The sequence below is a fragment of the Oryza glaberrima genome, chromosome 10 (genome assembly GCF_000147395.1).
Source record: "Oryza glaberrima chromosome 10, OglaRS2, whole genome shotgun sequence".
Classification (NCBI taxonomy): domain Eukaryota; kingdom Viridiplantae; phylum Streptophyta; class Magnoliopsida; order Poales; family Poaceae; genus Oryza; species Oryza glaberrima.
Window position 1 is genome coordinate 565,356 of NC_068335.1, and position 15,560 is coordinate 580,915.

A 15,560-nucleotide genomic window follows, 5' to 3' on the forward strand; every position below is an offset into this window, starting at 1 on the left:
GAGGACATTCACACGTTCAGGAGTCAGGTGAGGAGTAAGAGAGATACCGAGGCGAAGATTGCAGATCTAGAGTTCCAGGTATCGAGCTACGAACTCAGCATGCAAGAGGAGGTGGCAAGGAAGGTTGATGAACGCATGGCCGCACATCGGTCCCATGATCCCTAGCCGACCATTCCTCCTGCAATGGTGAGCCTGTCAGGAAACCGTAGCAGCTGCGCCTCAACGGGGCAGGTAGGATCATAGAGCATGGACGCCATGCAAACACAGGACGAATCGACCTGTCCCGTTGATGACATCACTCAGCGGACACCATGTGAGCTGCATATTCCTTACAAGAACTTATCAATAAAGGTAAGCTCGTAGTTTATATATTTTAGATTTAGCCATTCCGCTAGTTGCTGCTTATATATGTTGATTACTAATAAATAATCTCTCACAGCATGAAGGTGGCGTCGGGAATGGCCATCCCAACGGACCCTTCAGGTACTTACCACTGCAGGCCGATTCCAGTAGGATACTCGAAGGTCGAAGTTGAGTTGGTCAAAGGCGCGTACGAGGACCTCGAGCTGGATTACCCAGGAGGAGACGGTGAGACGCATCTACGAGACACAAGCCATGCCATTATTCTATGGCGCAGGCGGTACATCATCCTCCCTGGGCGACAAGCGGCGTCTCGTGCACCATCTCCTCCGGCTCCGCCATCTCCTCCTCAGGATCCTGCACCGTCTCCTCCTCATGATCTGCCAGCACCGTCTCCACCTCAGGCTCCAGCACCGACTCCTCCTCAGGATCCTGCACCGACTCCTCCTCGGGCTCCTACACCTACTCCTCCGCAAGCTCCTCTTCCGGCACCTTCAAAGTCAAGGGCCCCCCCAGCTCCACCGCCTACCCACACAAGGGCAACGAAGAAGGCGAAAGTTGACGCCGCCAAGAACAAGGACCCGGGGTACGATTGCACGCCAGAGGAGCTTGACGCTTACGTTGCATCAGAAGTCAAGAGACAATTCAAGCCTCGAAGTCCAGAAAAGAAGATTCCTATAGACCCCAGTGTCAGGAACTTCTTCAGGGGTATGTCTGCATCTGTCAAGGAGGCCATCAAGCTATCGGACTATGAGCGAACGCTGAAGAAAGCATCTTCTGGAAAGTCCAAACCAGTCCCTCAGCTTGGAGAGCAACCAAACCAGGAGATCGAGCCGTTGGGTGACCGGTAAAGAAATGACGATAGAACAATTTATTACTGACAGCGGTCTAACTACAGATCAATTGCTAGGAGTCGCACCAATCGAAAAGGCGGAAGTGAAATACATGTACGAACTCGGTAAACCGCTTGTCAAGCCTGAGCTGCTGCAGTCCCTACCCACACAAATGTACAAGTTCCATTAGCTGTACATGGAGATGAGCGCCACCGGTAGAGAGATGATCGGAGCGAGGATCAGGGACACGGACTTCTTGTAAGGAGATGACATTCTCTGGATCAATTTCAGGGGAATCTACGAACTATACCAGCTGGACGCCCTCGACGTCTCTATTATGAGTTGCTGGATTTTGTAAGTATATCGTTCAGTTAGATTTCTTACTATACGTCTCCTTTAATTAATTAGGTCCTTGTATATAAATAAACTATAGAAAATAATATACTCCCTTTTATCGTTGTAGAATGGAGATTCAAAGGGCCCGACGGCGGAGGGTTTTCGATACTGGATTCATCGACCCTCGGAGAGTAAACGTCGCAATGCTCGACCAATATCCACAAGAAACAGAGGACAATCTCGTCCATCTCCTGAAGGCGCAGCATTACAAGACATTCATACTGTTGCCGTACAACACAGAGTTAGTTTAATTTTACTGTCTTCCTACATACCAAATTTCATTCCCGTACGAACTTGCTAAGTGTTTCATATGTAATGCATCCCACGCACATTGTAGATTCCACTGGGTGCTTTTACTCTTCGACCTGTCGGCCTGCACCGTCAACGTATATGACTCAATGGATAAAAAAGAGTCTACGTTTGACAAGGTTTTCGAACTTATAGACAGGTACCGTCATAAGTTCCTCTGTTAATTAAGAAAATCTTGTTATGTTAATTGCTACTACGAATCATAGCTTTAAACTCCATGTAGGGCTTGGTATCGGTTCCGTCATTTGGTCCACGGCAAATGGAGAGAAAGACTTAGGCGGAAGTTCAAATTTCCTGTGAGTACACATGCTCTACATTTATATTTCTCCGATTCAAATACATACAAGTGTATATTAATTAGATCTCTCGTTGTTTGTCATTTATTTGTAGTGCGCAAAGCAAAAGCAGGGAACTAACTTGTGCGGCTATTACGTTTGCGAGTATTGCCACTGCCTTGCAGACCAAATCATCACCACAAGAGAGCTCGATGTACGTACAAATAAATTCAAAATTTCATTACGTAACGATTTCTTGTTTAATTACTAATCAATTTCATACATTCATATAGTTTATTCGCATGAGGGATAACCTGACCACACACAAGGAATTTATCGCGGCGGTTCAAGAACAACTCATGGGATTCATCAACGAAGAAATCCTTGATCCCAAAGGTGAATTCTACTACGACAGAAACACAATTCACCGGTCCTTAGCTTCTGAGCTAGCAGCGAGTACTACTACTACGTCAAAATCGTAGCTAGCTAGGACATATAATGGATTGTAATTAATACATGACTACATATGTTTCTATATGCATGTGTACACATTTTCTATAATGTAAATATATTTTGGTCATATATATATATATATATATGTATATATGTATATATATGTATTGAATCATATATATGCATGGTTAGCAATAGGGCCATGCCAAAAAAAAAAGGTCAGCTCGATCTTTAGTCCCGATTGGTAACACCAACCGGGACTAAAGATGGCTCAGCCGGCCACGTGGCTGAGGCATCTTTAGTCCCGGTTATTTCACCCGGGACTAAAGATAGCGATCTTTAGTCCCGGATTGGTACTCCCGGTTTGGAAACCGGGACTAAAGAGGGTTACAAACCGGGGCTATAGAGGGTTTCTCCACCAGTGACAAACACAGTCATTCACTGACTCACACCACAGACTTAGTTCATTTCCGTTTCCAATAAAAAAAATTGAATTTGTTTCGGTGAAATTTTCTGGAAAGTTTTTGCTTTCCGACAGATAGTGCCCTTCTTGTGTCTCTGTTGTCGAGAAAAAATAAATCCAAATTCGTTTTCGATGATTTGTGAAAATATTCTGATAGACCCTTTTCTTTCTTTTTCGAAAACAGGTCTGGCATCAAAAAAACTTTCTGAACCTTTTTCAACCAATTTCAAATATACACTTATTGCAATTTTTTATGGGAAAAGCTCAGGTATTGCAAATTTGAGAATTTAAAATGACATGAAAAGCTATCTTTCTGAAAAACATGCATGACGTGGAATAACTAGTTCCCTAATTAATTCCCGCCGTGCATGATTAATTTGGCATGCATGTTACGTGTAATGCTCCTCTCCTTTCAAGCAATTAATTTTTTAATTGAACCATGAAAATACATATTTTAAATTAGAAAAAGAATTACGTATTAATGGTTAGGGGTAAGATGGAGCTCCTTTAAAAGGGGATCATAGCTCATACCGTCTCGGCATTGCTCCACTCCCTCGTCAGGCAACAGCAGCTGGTTCGTAACTGAAGTGAGGCAAGAGTCAACTACTGTCTACTGGTACGATGATTTTGTTCATATAATTTTTTTTAAATAGAGTACAAATCTAGACGTCCACAATGTGCATACACTTCTCTCTATTAACACACACAATCACACTCTATTCTTATGAGCAATTTCAAAAATCTGTACCGACATATATAAAGATTGACAAAGTAACTAAGACGTCTCGTTAATTCTTATGGACGGATACGCCGCCTACCACAAAAAAATTAGTCGTAAATACGAACACTTATGTTAAGTCTAGAACTTAAACTCTAGTAGATTGGTTGCACCACAATAAACGTAACAAGTTGATGCTTTTGTTTATATTTTTGCTTACGAGATGCTGACTTATTGTTAGAGCTAGATATAGAGAAGTATGAGCACTGTGGTGAGCAAGTCGGCGCCGGTAGTCGTCCGACCATCGGAGCCGCCGGTGAAGACTTCCAGCAGCAAGATCGTTCTCTCTCCACTGGACATGCCTCTTGCCATGGTGCCAATGACAGTGCTGCTTGCGTTCGAGCATCCCATCATCCATCACCATCAGCCCACGGCGGACACCATCAAGATGGCTCTCGCTCAAGCACTCGTCCACTACTATCCTATCGCCGGCCGTCTTTCCTGCAACGATGACGAAGACGGTGGCGGCGATTTCTACATCGACTGCACCAGCGAGCTCGGAGTCATGTTCGTGGCCGCGTCCGCCGACTGCACCATGGAGGAGCTCATGCGTGTCGCCGACAACCAACCTACCGACGACGAGACGGCGGTGGTGCAGCAGCTCGCCTTCAACTGCACGCCCGACGTCGGCGACGACGGCCCTCCTCCTCTGCTGTGGGTGCAGGTGACCACGCTATCCTGTGGAGGCTTCGTCGTCGGGGTGACATGGAGCCATGGCCTGGCTGACGGTGTCGGCATAGCACAGTTCATACAAGCCGTCGGCGAGCTTGCCCGTGGGCTGCCCTCGCCGTCCATCGTCCCGGTCAGGCAAGACGACATCGTCGCAACCCAAGTCGTACCTCCCTTCACCATGGCCCTTCTCCAGTTTCTACCCGGCCTCAAGCCATTAGACCTCACCTTCAACAACGTCACCGTCCCGACAAGCTTGATCAACCACATCCGACGATTCCGAGGACGACGAACCAACGACGATGGTGGGCAGCACTCCACCACCACCATCACGGCGTTCGAGGCAGTCGCCGCCGTGCTTTGGAAGTGCCGTACACGAGCGGTGATGGCGAGTCCAGAGGCTCCCGCCATACTAGTCTTCGTAGTGAACGCACGAAAGTACCTAGCAGGCGTCAACGACGGCTACTACGGGAACTGCAGCATGATGCACATGGCCATGGCGAAGAGCGGCGCGGTGGCGAACGGCGACATCATGGACGTTGTGGAGATCATACGGCGAGCCAAGGAGCGCATACCGGAGCAGTTCGGAGAAGGCAGCGACAGGATGGTACGGGAGCTCAGCGATGGGCAGCAGGTGGATGGATACGAGAGCTTGCTTTACTTGACATCATGGCGAAACATCGGGTTGGAGGAGGTGGATTTCGGCAGCGGGAAGACGGCGAGGGTGATGACTTACCCGCAGAGGATGCTCTTCTCTCTACTGGAGAAAACTACACCCATCTGCTTCATGCTCATGCCCATAAAGAAAGGGGCTAGGGTGATGTCTGGCGACCACGTCGACGCCTTCCAACAACAAATACTCAAGCTCAACGCCAATTATACCGCCACCTGATTAATTAGACACGCCAGCTACCTCTATATGTGTCTAGGATCATAAATAAAATAATTTGGTCAAAGGTAGTACTTGTGTTGTTGTTATGTACCTTCTTCATGTCATTTACCTTTACAATAAAATTATAAATGTATCGTGTGAGAATGGAAAATTTAATGGCCTCTCCAATCGGTATCCATCAATTGTATATATACTCCCTCCGTTTCAGGTTATAAGACGTTTTCACTTTGGTCAAAGTCAAACTGCTTTAAGTTTTACCAAGTTTGTAGAAAAAAATATTAACATTTTTAACCCAAGATAAATTTATTATAAAAATATACTTAATTATTGATTTGATTAAACTAATTTAGTATTATAAATATTACTATATTTGACTATAAACTTAGTCAAACTTTAAATAGTTTAACTTTAAACAAAGTCAAAATATCTTATAACCTGAAACGGATGGAGTATAACATTGTAACGAGTCATCTGTAATGGGTTACATACCACATATTTGTAACGGGCGACATTCGGGCCATTAGGGATTAGCACTCATCTACAATAACAACACTAGTTGATAAGCTGTTACAGATGTCAGCCATCTCATGTGTGCCGTTACAGATGTGTGCACCTTATCTGTAATGACTCTATTTTAGGAGCCGTTACATCTGTATCCCTCCTGTATAATTGCTCAACATTGGAAGCCGTTGCATATGATTTCTAGTTATAATCAACTCCAACTTACTCAAACTTCTTCTACCCGCCCACTCCCCCTGAATTCTCATTTCCCCTCCCCTCCTTCCCCATATCCGTCACCAGCTTGCAACTCTCTCCTTATCTCTGTTAACGGTCCTCACGTTGGTTGCCCCCTCCTCCCTCCCTCTTTTTCCTGTTTACGGCGATTGGCGCAGGTGGCGGTGGGGCCCAGAGCGACAACAGTGGCTGTGGGTGCAGCAGAGGTGAGCGGATCCACCGACGCCACTGCCTTGGGAGCTCCCTCTCCCCGTAGCCGGGATGGCATATATATCAACGGCTAAACTCGGCGACGGCGGTGAGCTGGCCTTGGAACCGCCATATCATGCGACAATGGGCGGCAGTGGCGAGCCTCGGCTGACGAAGGGCGTGGGCGTCGGCATGGTGATGGCTAGCGTGAGGGCTACGATGACGTTGACTACACGGTCACTAGGGTCCAACTAAGGTGAGCCACCTCCCTCAAGCTCGTGGCGCCTAGTGGTGGTTTGGATGACGAAGGGATGACACGGCTCACGGTGGTGTGGCAGCATCGCAGAGAGGAGATGGTAGTCGGGCTGAATGTCAATTCTCTGTGAGGATTCTGGGGGGCAAGGTGATTCTCATGTTCATGTTGTAGTGTTGATTCTCTGTGATGAATTCTTGTTCAGGTTCAACAAGTTTTTTGATGAGTTATGTGTTCTAAATGTTTCTAATGATGCTTTGCATTATCTGGTTAATTGGATCTTTTTTTAAAAAAGAAAATGTGCCACATCTATAACGGCTCTAGAGTAGCAACCGTGACATATATTTGTTTACTTAAAACCGTGTGGGAATGGCTGAGGATTAGGGCGCCACGTCATCATTTTTTTTTCAGAAAATCCCTTGTTCTTTTCGCTAATAGCGTGTACATCCCCGTTAACGTGGCCCGTTGGATCACATGCTAAGGTCGATCTGGCCGTCCACGTGTCCCAGCCTGACTACCCTTCCACCATCGTCAGATCGTTGGATTGGAAACGGACGGTCTGGATTCGCCAGCCCGTACAAACCCTAGCCGCCCGTCCTCTCCTCCCCACGCGCGCCGCCTTGCCCACCTCCTCCAATCGTGCCGCAGCCTCGCTGTCCTCCTTCCCTCGCGTGCGTCGTCGCCGCCGCCAACTCCCTCCTCCTCCACTCCCTCAACCTACTTGCGGTGCCGCCATTGCTGCCTCACTCCTCCTCCACTCCCTCAACCTACTCGCCGTGCCACCATTGCCGCTCCCTACCAATGAGCCGCCTGATCTCCCAGTGAGGAGGCCTTGGCCGCTGGATCCGGTGACCCCGTTCTCCTCGCCGGCGGATCCGGCGCTCCAGAGAAAGGAATGAGAACCGCCGGTACCGGCGGATCCGGCGTCCTAAAGAGGAACGAGAGCCGCCGTTGCCGCCCGGACGGGGTCAGCAGGCCACCGCCACCACCCTGTGTAGGCTCGAGCACGACCATGACGAAGACAACCGCGGCTCGGCGACGATGGTTGTCTGGTCATTCGTGCTTTCCTTTTTCCTTTGTCTCACGTTTTCCCCTCCCAGAAATCCTCCGCCGTCTGCTCATGGTCTCATGGAGCCTATGGCCAGCCGCCGCCTTCCCCTCGAGCTCGCGAAGCCGGAGCCGCTGCCTTCCTCTCAAGCTCGCTGAGCCAGCCGTTGCTGCCGCGGTGCGGAGCCAGTGGTTACCGTCGTTGTCTTCCCAGCGAGCTAGTGGCGGCTGCTGCCCCCTTCTTGCGAGTTCGATGTCCACTGTCGCCGCCATTTCGTCTCTTTCTCCATCCCACGAGAACTTGGTTCTGCAAGATCTGTGCCACATCGAGCGCCTACAAGCACGCGGCAACCAACAGGTGAAACTCGACATGGGTGGCAGCAGCCAAATCTCCTCCTGCTGATACTACTCCTCAAATTGATTTCTCAGTTCTCTTTACAGTCCTGCATCTCATGCTTTCTTCATATCAGGCTTATATGACTGGTGGAAATCTCTACTTGATTTTTCTGTGGTGCATGGTCAATCAAGTCTGAAGATATGAGGTTACAAATGCTTTACCTGCATTATGCTTCTGAAATTTCACTGTTAGAAGACCATATTTCGTTGATTCAAAACTCATTTTTATGTGCAGGCCTGCATCTATTTTTGGAACCACAGATTTCGCTGTTAGAAGGCCATATTCCGTTGATTCAAAACTTTTTTTTTTATGTGCAGCCTGCATTTATTTTTGGAAGCATAAACGAAAGGATCACATATGTATGTCTGTTTGCTAATTAATACCTTTTCCTGCAAATACACATACACCACTTGGATGTAGATACCCATTCTGCCTTGCTTTACATGTTAATTAACTTGATTGGGTAAATGTTTACTTCATTGATCGACCGGTATCTCAAAGTACAATCAGTAAGTGACTGAAGCTAATTCATTAGCCTTTTATGTCTATATATGATCATAAAAATATCTGTAGAGTGCATCAGACAAGCAAAAAGTATATGGCAAGAAGTGATAGCACATTTCTTAGGGAAGGGATTTATGAGTTCAATGTCAAAATCCTCTCTATCAGTCGCCTCGCATTTTTAACTTACCTAGGTTGCTTCCCTATTTTTTGCTACATAAGAACTATATGTATGTCACCACATCAGAGTTATTTATATTCACATGTTATATTCTAAATCCATATGTTGTTGAGATGTGTTCTTTAATTGATCTCTTCATCTCTATGCAGAGTATCCTATCATAACATTAACAATGTTAGATCATACTTTTAGTGGGAGTTGCATGGAGTTATTATTATCAAAGCTGTTATTATTATCAAAGCTATTGAAGGTATTGTACATTGTTACATCTCCTTCACCCTTTATAGGTTTCTATATTACAGATGCTCCTGCTATTGTTTTAATTCTTTTTCGACCAGTACAACCTGATTAGCTATTCTTACTAATTCTTTTTATACAAAAAAAATATTTAGACATGGATATTTACACCATCAAGTGTAAAATGTTACTTACACTGCTTGCATATGTAAGGGAAAAATACTGCCAGCTCCGTTCAAGTTCCCCAGAGCCATATAGACTATATTGCTATTTTGCTTGATCTTTAATCTTATGATAATGATTCTATGATTAAGGTTAATTATGTATATCGTCGTCATGTATCTTGCATTTCATTTGCTGAATAATACACAAATTGTTGTATAACAACATAACTACATAATTGAGCTTAATTTTTGTAAAGACCATCCAGTACAACTTCTGAGTTACATTGGTAACATAACAACCGGCGTTATTATACTGCTCTCATATGCTCTGATGAAATTTCTTCCATATATACATTGTACTTTGATAGCCTTTGTGTCTCTACTATTTGATCTCACCAATTCGTTTTTAAAGCTTTCTCCTGCTTGCATGAAGAGATTTTTTCTGTTGGTGTTGCTGAGTACGAAGAATTTGTTCATCCATGTGTTGCCAGTGCCTCTTCCAGTGTGATATGATGTGAATTGAGTATTCATGCTCTGTTAGCCTCTTTTAAGTAGCTAATGGAGGAAATGATTCTCACCATTTCAGTAGCTCCATTATGTCATTGATGATTGAGTTACACCCATTTAAAATATTTAGTTTCTACTTTAGTTACCTCATCAAGGTATATTGTTTCCACTGAGATTCACTTGAGATGGAATTTTAAACTAGCATTGATGTGTATCTTTCATGCCATCTCTACAAAACATGAAGGGCGCCAAAAGAATGTTATCAGTTGATTATGACTATATACACTGTTAGGATATGTCTTCAATCATTTTCTTTAAAAGAAGGATGGCTCCATTTTTGAGTCATGAAAACATTAGCAGTCTCGAGAATGACCTTCATTTATTCATGCTTCATCACATATTTCTATATTCTTTTTTTATTAGGTCGAAAAAGACATGGATGGATTGGATCCATCACGGAAAGCTGATTTCCTGTTCATATCTGAGACGAACGTAAATTTCTTTTGAAGGTACATTTCAATTTAGTTTGTGCATCAACTGTTCAATGGGAATGTTTTGCTAGACATATCCTAACCGTTACGATGCAAAGGTAAAGCAATATCATGAGTCCATTTTTTTTTTATATTTTGTCTTTCAGTTGGTTTGCTTTTACATGTCTGTGCTCAGATAGATTATTTCACTGTTTAGTTCACCAGTCTATTTTACACATGTTTTTTTCATTATTTGTGAAAGCACACTTTTAAATCCTAAAAGTTGTGCAGTCGATCTGTTTCGTCAAACTGTAGTGTAGCCTGCTACCACTGTGCTTTTACAAGCTCTTTGTTTCCGCATTGTATATTTTGCCGGCTACTTAAAAGGAACAGGGAAGAAAAAAATGGAACCTAACCTGAAGAAGTATATATGCATTGTAGAACTATAAGGCTTATGTTATTGCATCCATACTTTGGTTAAGTGATTATGCATGCTTTCGCTCATAAACTTTGCCACGTGGCCACATGGTAGCAGCACTTTGTACTACTCCACTCCAAAAAAGATAGAACTTTTGGTAGAAAAATTGGTTGCATGTGTTTAGAATTGTGATGCCAAGCGAAAATATTATCTCTCTATATAAGTGGTTGATACTATACTGTTTTAGCTGTACTAACATTACTATTAAAACTTTCTACTACCTTTGTCCCAAAATGTAAAAACTTCTGGCCCTATATCTTGAAAGGTATGTTTAGGTACACAGCTCAAAATTGCGATATATTTTGGGACGGAGGTAGTATAGTTTTTTTTAGGTGTACCGATGTCACTAACCGCACATAACGGAGGATTGTTGTTGACTAGGGCACTTGCATGTTGCACTTAAAAAACATCATTTTCTATCCGTTCATTTTAGCTTTGCATATGTTTAATATGGACCAACAGTAGGCATTTAGGTCTTCTGTTTTTAGCATCCAATAGTCCAATGTGATTCTAGCATATAGAGAAAAAAGGGGTAGCATTGAAACCTCTGTAAACTCATTGTAATTGACATGTAATTTGCCCCTTTTTTCTATTTATTCAAACTTCCGATACCTTTTGGTTTTCTCCTTTAGCCTATACACTATATTTTTGTATGTGCAATTTTTTTATAAGGGTAGTTTATGGGATATAGACGAAAAATAAACCAATGCTATGGGTGAATAGTATATGCATATTATTCCTCGAACATATTGGACTTCAATTGATTCAGGCGGTGCAGCGTAGCGTGCTTCTATTGCTAGTGAGTTTTATCTTTAACCAAGAGGAAGACCCTAGAACTGTCCCCTCTATGTGTAACGGCTGCTAATTTTAAGCTGTTATAGATGAGTTTTATCCTTAAGGGTCTCCGGCCGTTACAGATGATTGGACACATGTGTAACCAATTGTTTGTAATGCCTGCTGAGCCGTTACAGATAGATAGGTCTGTGCTATATGTTTCTTAATTTTTGGATGTTGAAAAATAATTTTAAATGTCTTGACCGTCAAGTGCACATATTCTACATTTTGTAATATATAAGCCACATTTGTACAAACTACGGTTAATTGGATCATGCTATTACAACTTCTTCGAATTAAAAAATACCATTACTATTCGTCTGTGTAGGGTTATGCTATTACAATTTGACAAAAATTAGAGATATGCTACTACTTACCTGCTCAATGCATTTAACAGAAAAACTATTGATCAGATCCACGATTTGATTGTATTATTAATTATATTTGTTGCAAATAAATCTTCAAAATAAGATCACACGTGGCTATATTTAGAATGAAAAAAATATATTTCTAACTGAAACATTTTCAATTTATACATGAATCATCTATCTATAACTATTGAAAGCGAAATCTTTACTGGATCATTAAAAAGTATGGCATGCAACTCTTACAAAGGAACTAATGAAACATAAAAATAATTACTCATTGAAATATCTAACTAATACTATATATGTGCAACATTTTTAAAGTCCATTGCACTATGGGAAAGATAAATCAAATCGGGAAGAAAGAGGAGGCGTCCAAAGTAGCGTCTGATTGGACGCTCGATGGAAAGCATTTCCGATTTCTTTTGGGCTGGTTTATTGTGGGCCAACTACTGTTGATAACTGGTTACTGTTTAGGGGGCCTCGTACTGTTTATGTGGTTGGCTGGTTACTGACGATGACCGTCTATTCACATGAGCAGGTCTTGTTCAATTTAGCTGGTGCCAAAGTCAGTTAAATTGTGTGCGGTGAGGACAACAGCGGGTTAAATACGTTGATGGATTCAACGGGTTTGTTTGATAATATCAAAAATATTCAGAATCTATGGGATTTGCATAAGAGAGATATATAAAATCTACGTTACTAAAAAGAAAGAGCAAACATTATGGTGATAATTTCTTCGAGTTATTCAAGGCAACGGTGAATTTTCTTGCAGTATCATGGGTTTACTCTACAGATGCGAGAAGCGGGAATATTGGATTTATTAGCTCAGTTCATAGGACAGAAGGAAGAAAGGTTTCTCTTAATTAATGTCTGATGAGTTTGATTTATCTATTTATTGATGACATATGTTATCTAGCCATAGATTAGATCAAGAAAAATTTAAGACGAAAGATGAAGGTGAAAATAGTCTTCAGGAAGTTTATAATGTGACACCTTGAAAGGATCAATTAAATTTCTATTGACAAGATGACTGTGGTGATAGGTGGGAAGGTGAGATACTATTAAAGGTGGAGTCAAGAGAAAAAGGTTGCATATATTGATAGGCGGAGTCTCTTGTTACGATGAGCCTATTGAACGCTTGTTGGGACGGCTTAATGTGAGCAGCAAAAGGACCAACTCAAGTCCGATTGTACACCGAAGTTCGAGTGTACGGGATAAATTTAGGTTGGTGTGTCATATTCGTTAAGGTGGGGTTTGTTACAATTTTTGTTAAATATGTGTATGTTATCGATTACAATTTAGGACTTGTGTTCTACTAGCTATAGAGCAATGGAGCAAGAGTTGGACTTTATCCTAGGCTCTTTCCTAAATAGAGATGCACACCTATTGTACCCGCATAGCGACCTAGCATAGGCGAGAAGGAGCGGCTACCTGTCGAAACATAAATTCGGCAATAATAAAAGGGGGTAGCGCATGAGACGTAAAGGTGGATGGATGCAGAGACAAAGGATTTAGACAGGTTCAGGCCCTCTCAATGAGAGGTAATACCCTACTCCTGTTTGGGGATTTGAATCCGCCGGGTATAGTATAGATCTGACGATCAGGTTGTCTCATGCCCCCTAGAGGGCCTCCTGCCCACCTTATATAGGATGGGGGCAGGATTATAATATAGAAACCTTAACAAATACGGTATCGGTTTCCTAAATCTACTTTACAATATTATCAAACTAGGACTTTAGGCCGTTCCGTAATATAAAGGAAACGTAATACCCAAGTCATGATCTGTTACATATTCCATAGATATAAGTTATCTCCTATAACTAGTCGGATAACCACGCTGTGTGGGTATGGGGTACCCATAATCTCCACAGTAGCCCCTGAGACCTTCACAGTCGAAAAGATAATCTTCTCTCGAACTAGATTACCCCAAAGCCGAGTGCTTCAATCATCTTCGCCATGGTCTCCCGAGTACTTTTACCAAATATGAAGACTGTGGAGGGCTGAAAAATAAAGTCAGGTGCATCGACTAGATGCACCTAATAGATGTAGCCCCGACTATGTGGTTAATTGAACAAACCAAGCATACAGTCAAGGAATAAATGATCCAACCAACCGAGTGGTTTCGATAATTATAGTCAACCAAGCGACTTGATATTAATATGTAGCATATGCGGTGTGAATCCCTGAATAATATGATCCGAGTGATATACCGACTGTTTGTAAAATATGATGAGTGTAATCTAAAGTTAGCTACATCATTGAAAACTCACATAGCAAAACAGCTATAAAGAAGCTTGTATGTTGTGAATAAAGAAATTTCCAAAGTATTGGGCATACGCCATGCGCACACTGGTTTAACAGATGTGCTTAAGTCCCTAAAAGACACATGGTTTCACCACACCCGGAAATATACAACATATGTGGTGTAAAATCCGAGTAAATAAACTCATAAAGGATTTACCAACCGCCTAGAAAATATCCAAGATATATAATCAGCCTAAGCCATAGTATTGGTCAATAAAAATGCACACTTACGTGGCGAAAAGCAATGATATTGTATCCAATCAATTGCTTGATAAACCCAAACAGCGCCATGACTATATAAAAAAGTCAGCGGGGCAGCTATATAAAGCTTTACTATTTGACACCTTTTAAGATGCATTGTACCAACTCCTAAAAAAGTTGAGTAACTGCGGTATAAAAGGATTTTAAGGTATTGGACACTTGATCACGCGCACTTTGGCCTAAGCAAAAAGTGCCTAAGTCCCTAAAAGAACGTGACAGGCCACACCTGAAAATATCGGCTGCAGACATATTAGGCCTAGGCCAAAAAATATGCCTTCGACACCCTTTAAAGGATGACGCATGTAACATGCTCCCGAGTAATATATCTTCCGGGTGATATAGACCAAGTGTAGGTCATATGAATAGCTTCTGATCTGAGTGATTATCCCTTATGGGATACTTCAAAATAGATATAAAAATTGAATCCCGACTGGCGCAAGTATTCGGTTGATAACCCTTACGGGTAATAATAAATAGTCCAGTCTTTGAGCATAGAAAATAGACCCATGATCATGAATTCATGTTGCATATATCCGGAACAAGTCCAAATTGAAGGTATGATACTTGTGTTTGAACTAGTAAGCCCCTGAGCATATAGCTTGTCCTTCTGTCGTAGTCACAATTGTCCATTGATGGTAGCTGACGCAGTTGGCATAGAGACAAGACGACCAATATAGAGATAATATTGCCCACCAGATGTGGCAAAAATATTGGTGGTAGTGAAGATAGTGATACTAATCAAAAGTGATGAAGTTGCACAGCCGTGGAGGCGAAGAAACCAGTCGGCAGCAGTCAGGTCAGCCATCAATGAAGATGAAGGCGCCCAGCGATAAAGTTGTGTAGCCATGGCAGCGAAATAATCAGTCGGTGACAGATGAGGCAAATCAAAGGCGATGACGAAATCCACCAATCATGAAGATGAAGAAAATAGTCGGCGACGACAAACATAACCGACAGTAATGATGATAAGCAGCAACAGAGATGATCAAATATGATGACGAAGTTGCCTATCAATAGCAGTAGAGTAAGCTATGATGAAGAGGCTTGACAGGATGTTGATGAAGATGACGATGTCGGTAATCCAGTCAATAGCGGTGTAGCAGCCAATGATAATGACGAAGACGCTCATCAGCATTTGCATAGTAGGTCAACCGTGAAGGTGAAATAATAAGTCGTCGAAGACACAGTCATCCATTAGCAACAGCG

The 15,560-nt window shown here is 42.7% G+C and overlaps 1 protein-coding gene and 1 long non-coding RNA gene across 4 annotated transcripts; both read left to right on the forward strand.

Annotated features, from left to right (window-relative positions):
* Positions 1-4,066: 4,066 nt before the first annotated feature.
* Positions 4,067-5,428, forward strand: LOC127785729 (acyl transferase 15-like). The gene has a single exon (XM_052313129.1). The coding sequence runs from the start codon at positions 4,067-4,069 to the stop codon at positions 5,426-5,428; it is 1,362 nt and encodes a 453-aa protein (XP_052169089.1).
* Positions 5,429-7,242: 1,814 nt separating this feature from the next.
* LOC127753519 (uncharacterized) lies at positions 7,243-13,138 on the forward strand. Of its 3 annotated transcripts, none has more exons than XR_008012588.1 (5): positions 7,243-8,010; positions 8,123-8,194; positions 8,284-8,981; positions 10,063-10,148; positions 12,328-13,138. It is a non-coding gene; the product is annotated as an uncharacterized LOC127753519 (long non-coding RNA). The 3 variants fall into 3 exon arrangements; XR_008012587.1 differs by having other exon boundaries at positions 8,284-8,408; positions 8,881-8,981; positions 10,063-13,138; XR_008012586.1 differs by having other exon boundaries at positions 10,063-13,138.
* Positions 13,139-15,560: the final 2,422 nt, after the last annotated feature.

Coding starts and splice junctions, on each gene's coding strand:
- LOC127785729 (XM_052313129.1), top strand. CDS start 4,067: ATGAGCACTGTGGTGAGCAAGTCGGCGCCGGTAGTCGTCCGACCATCG.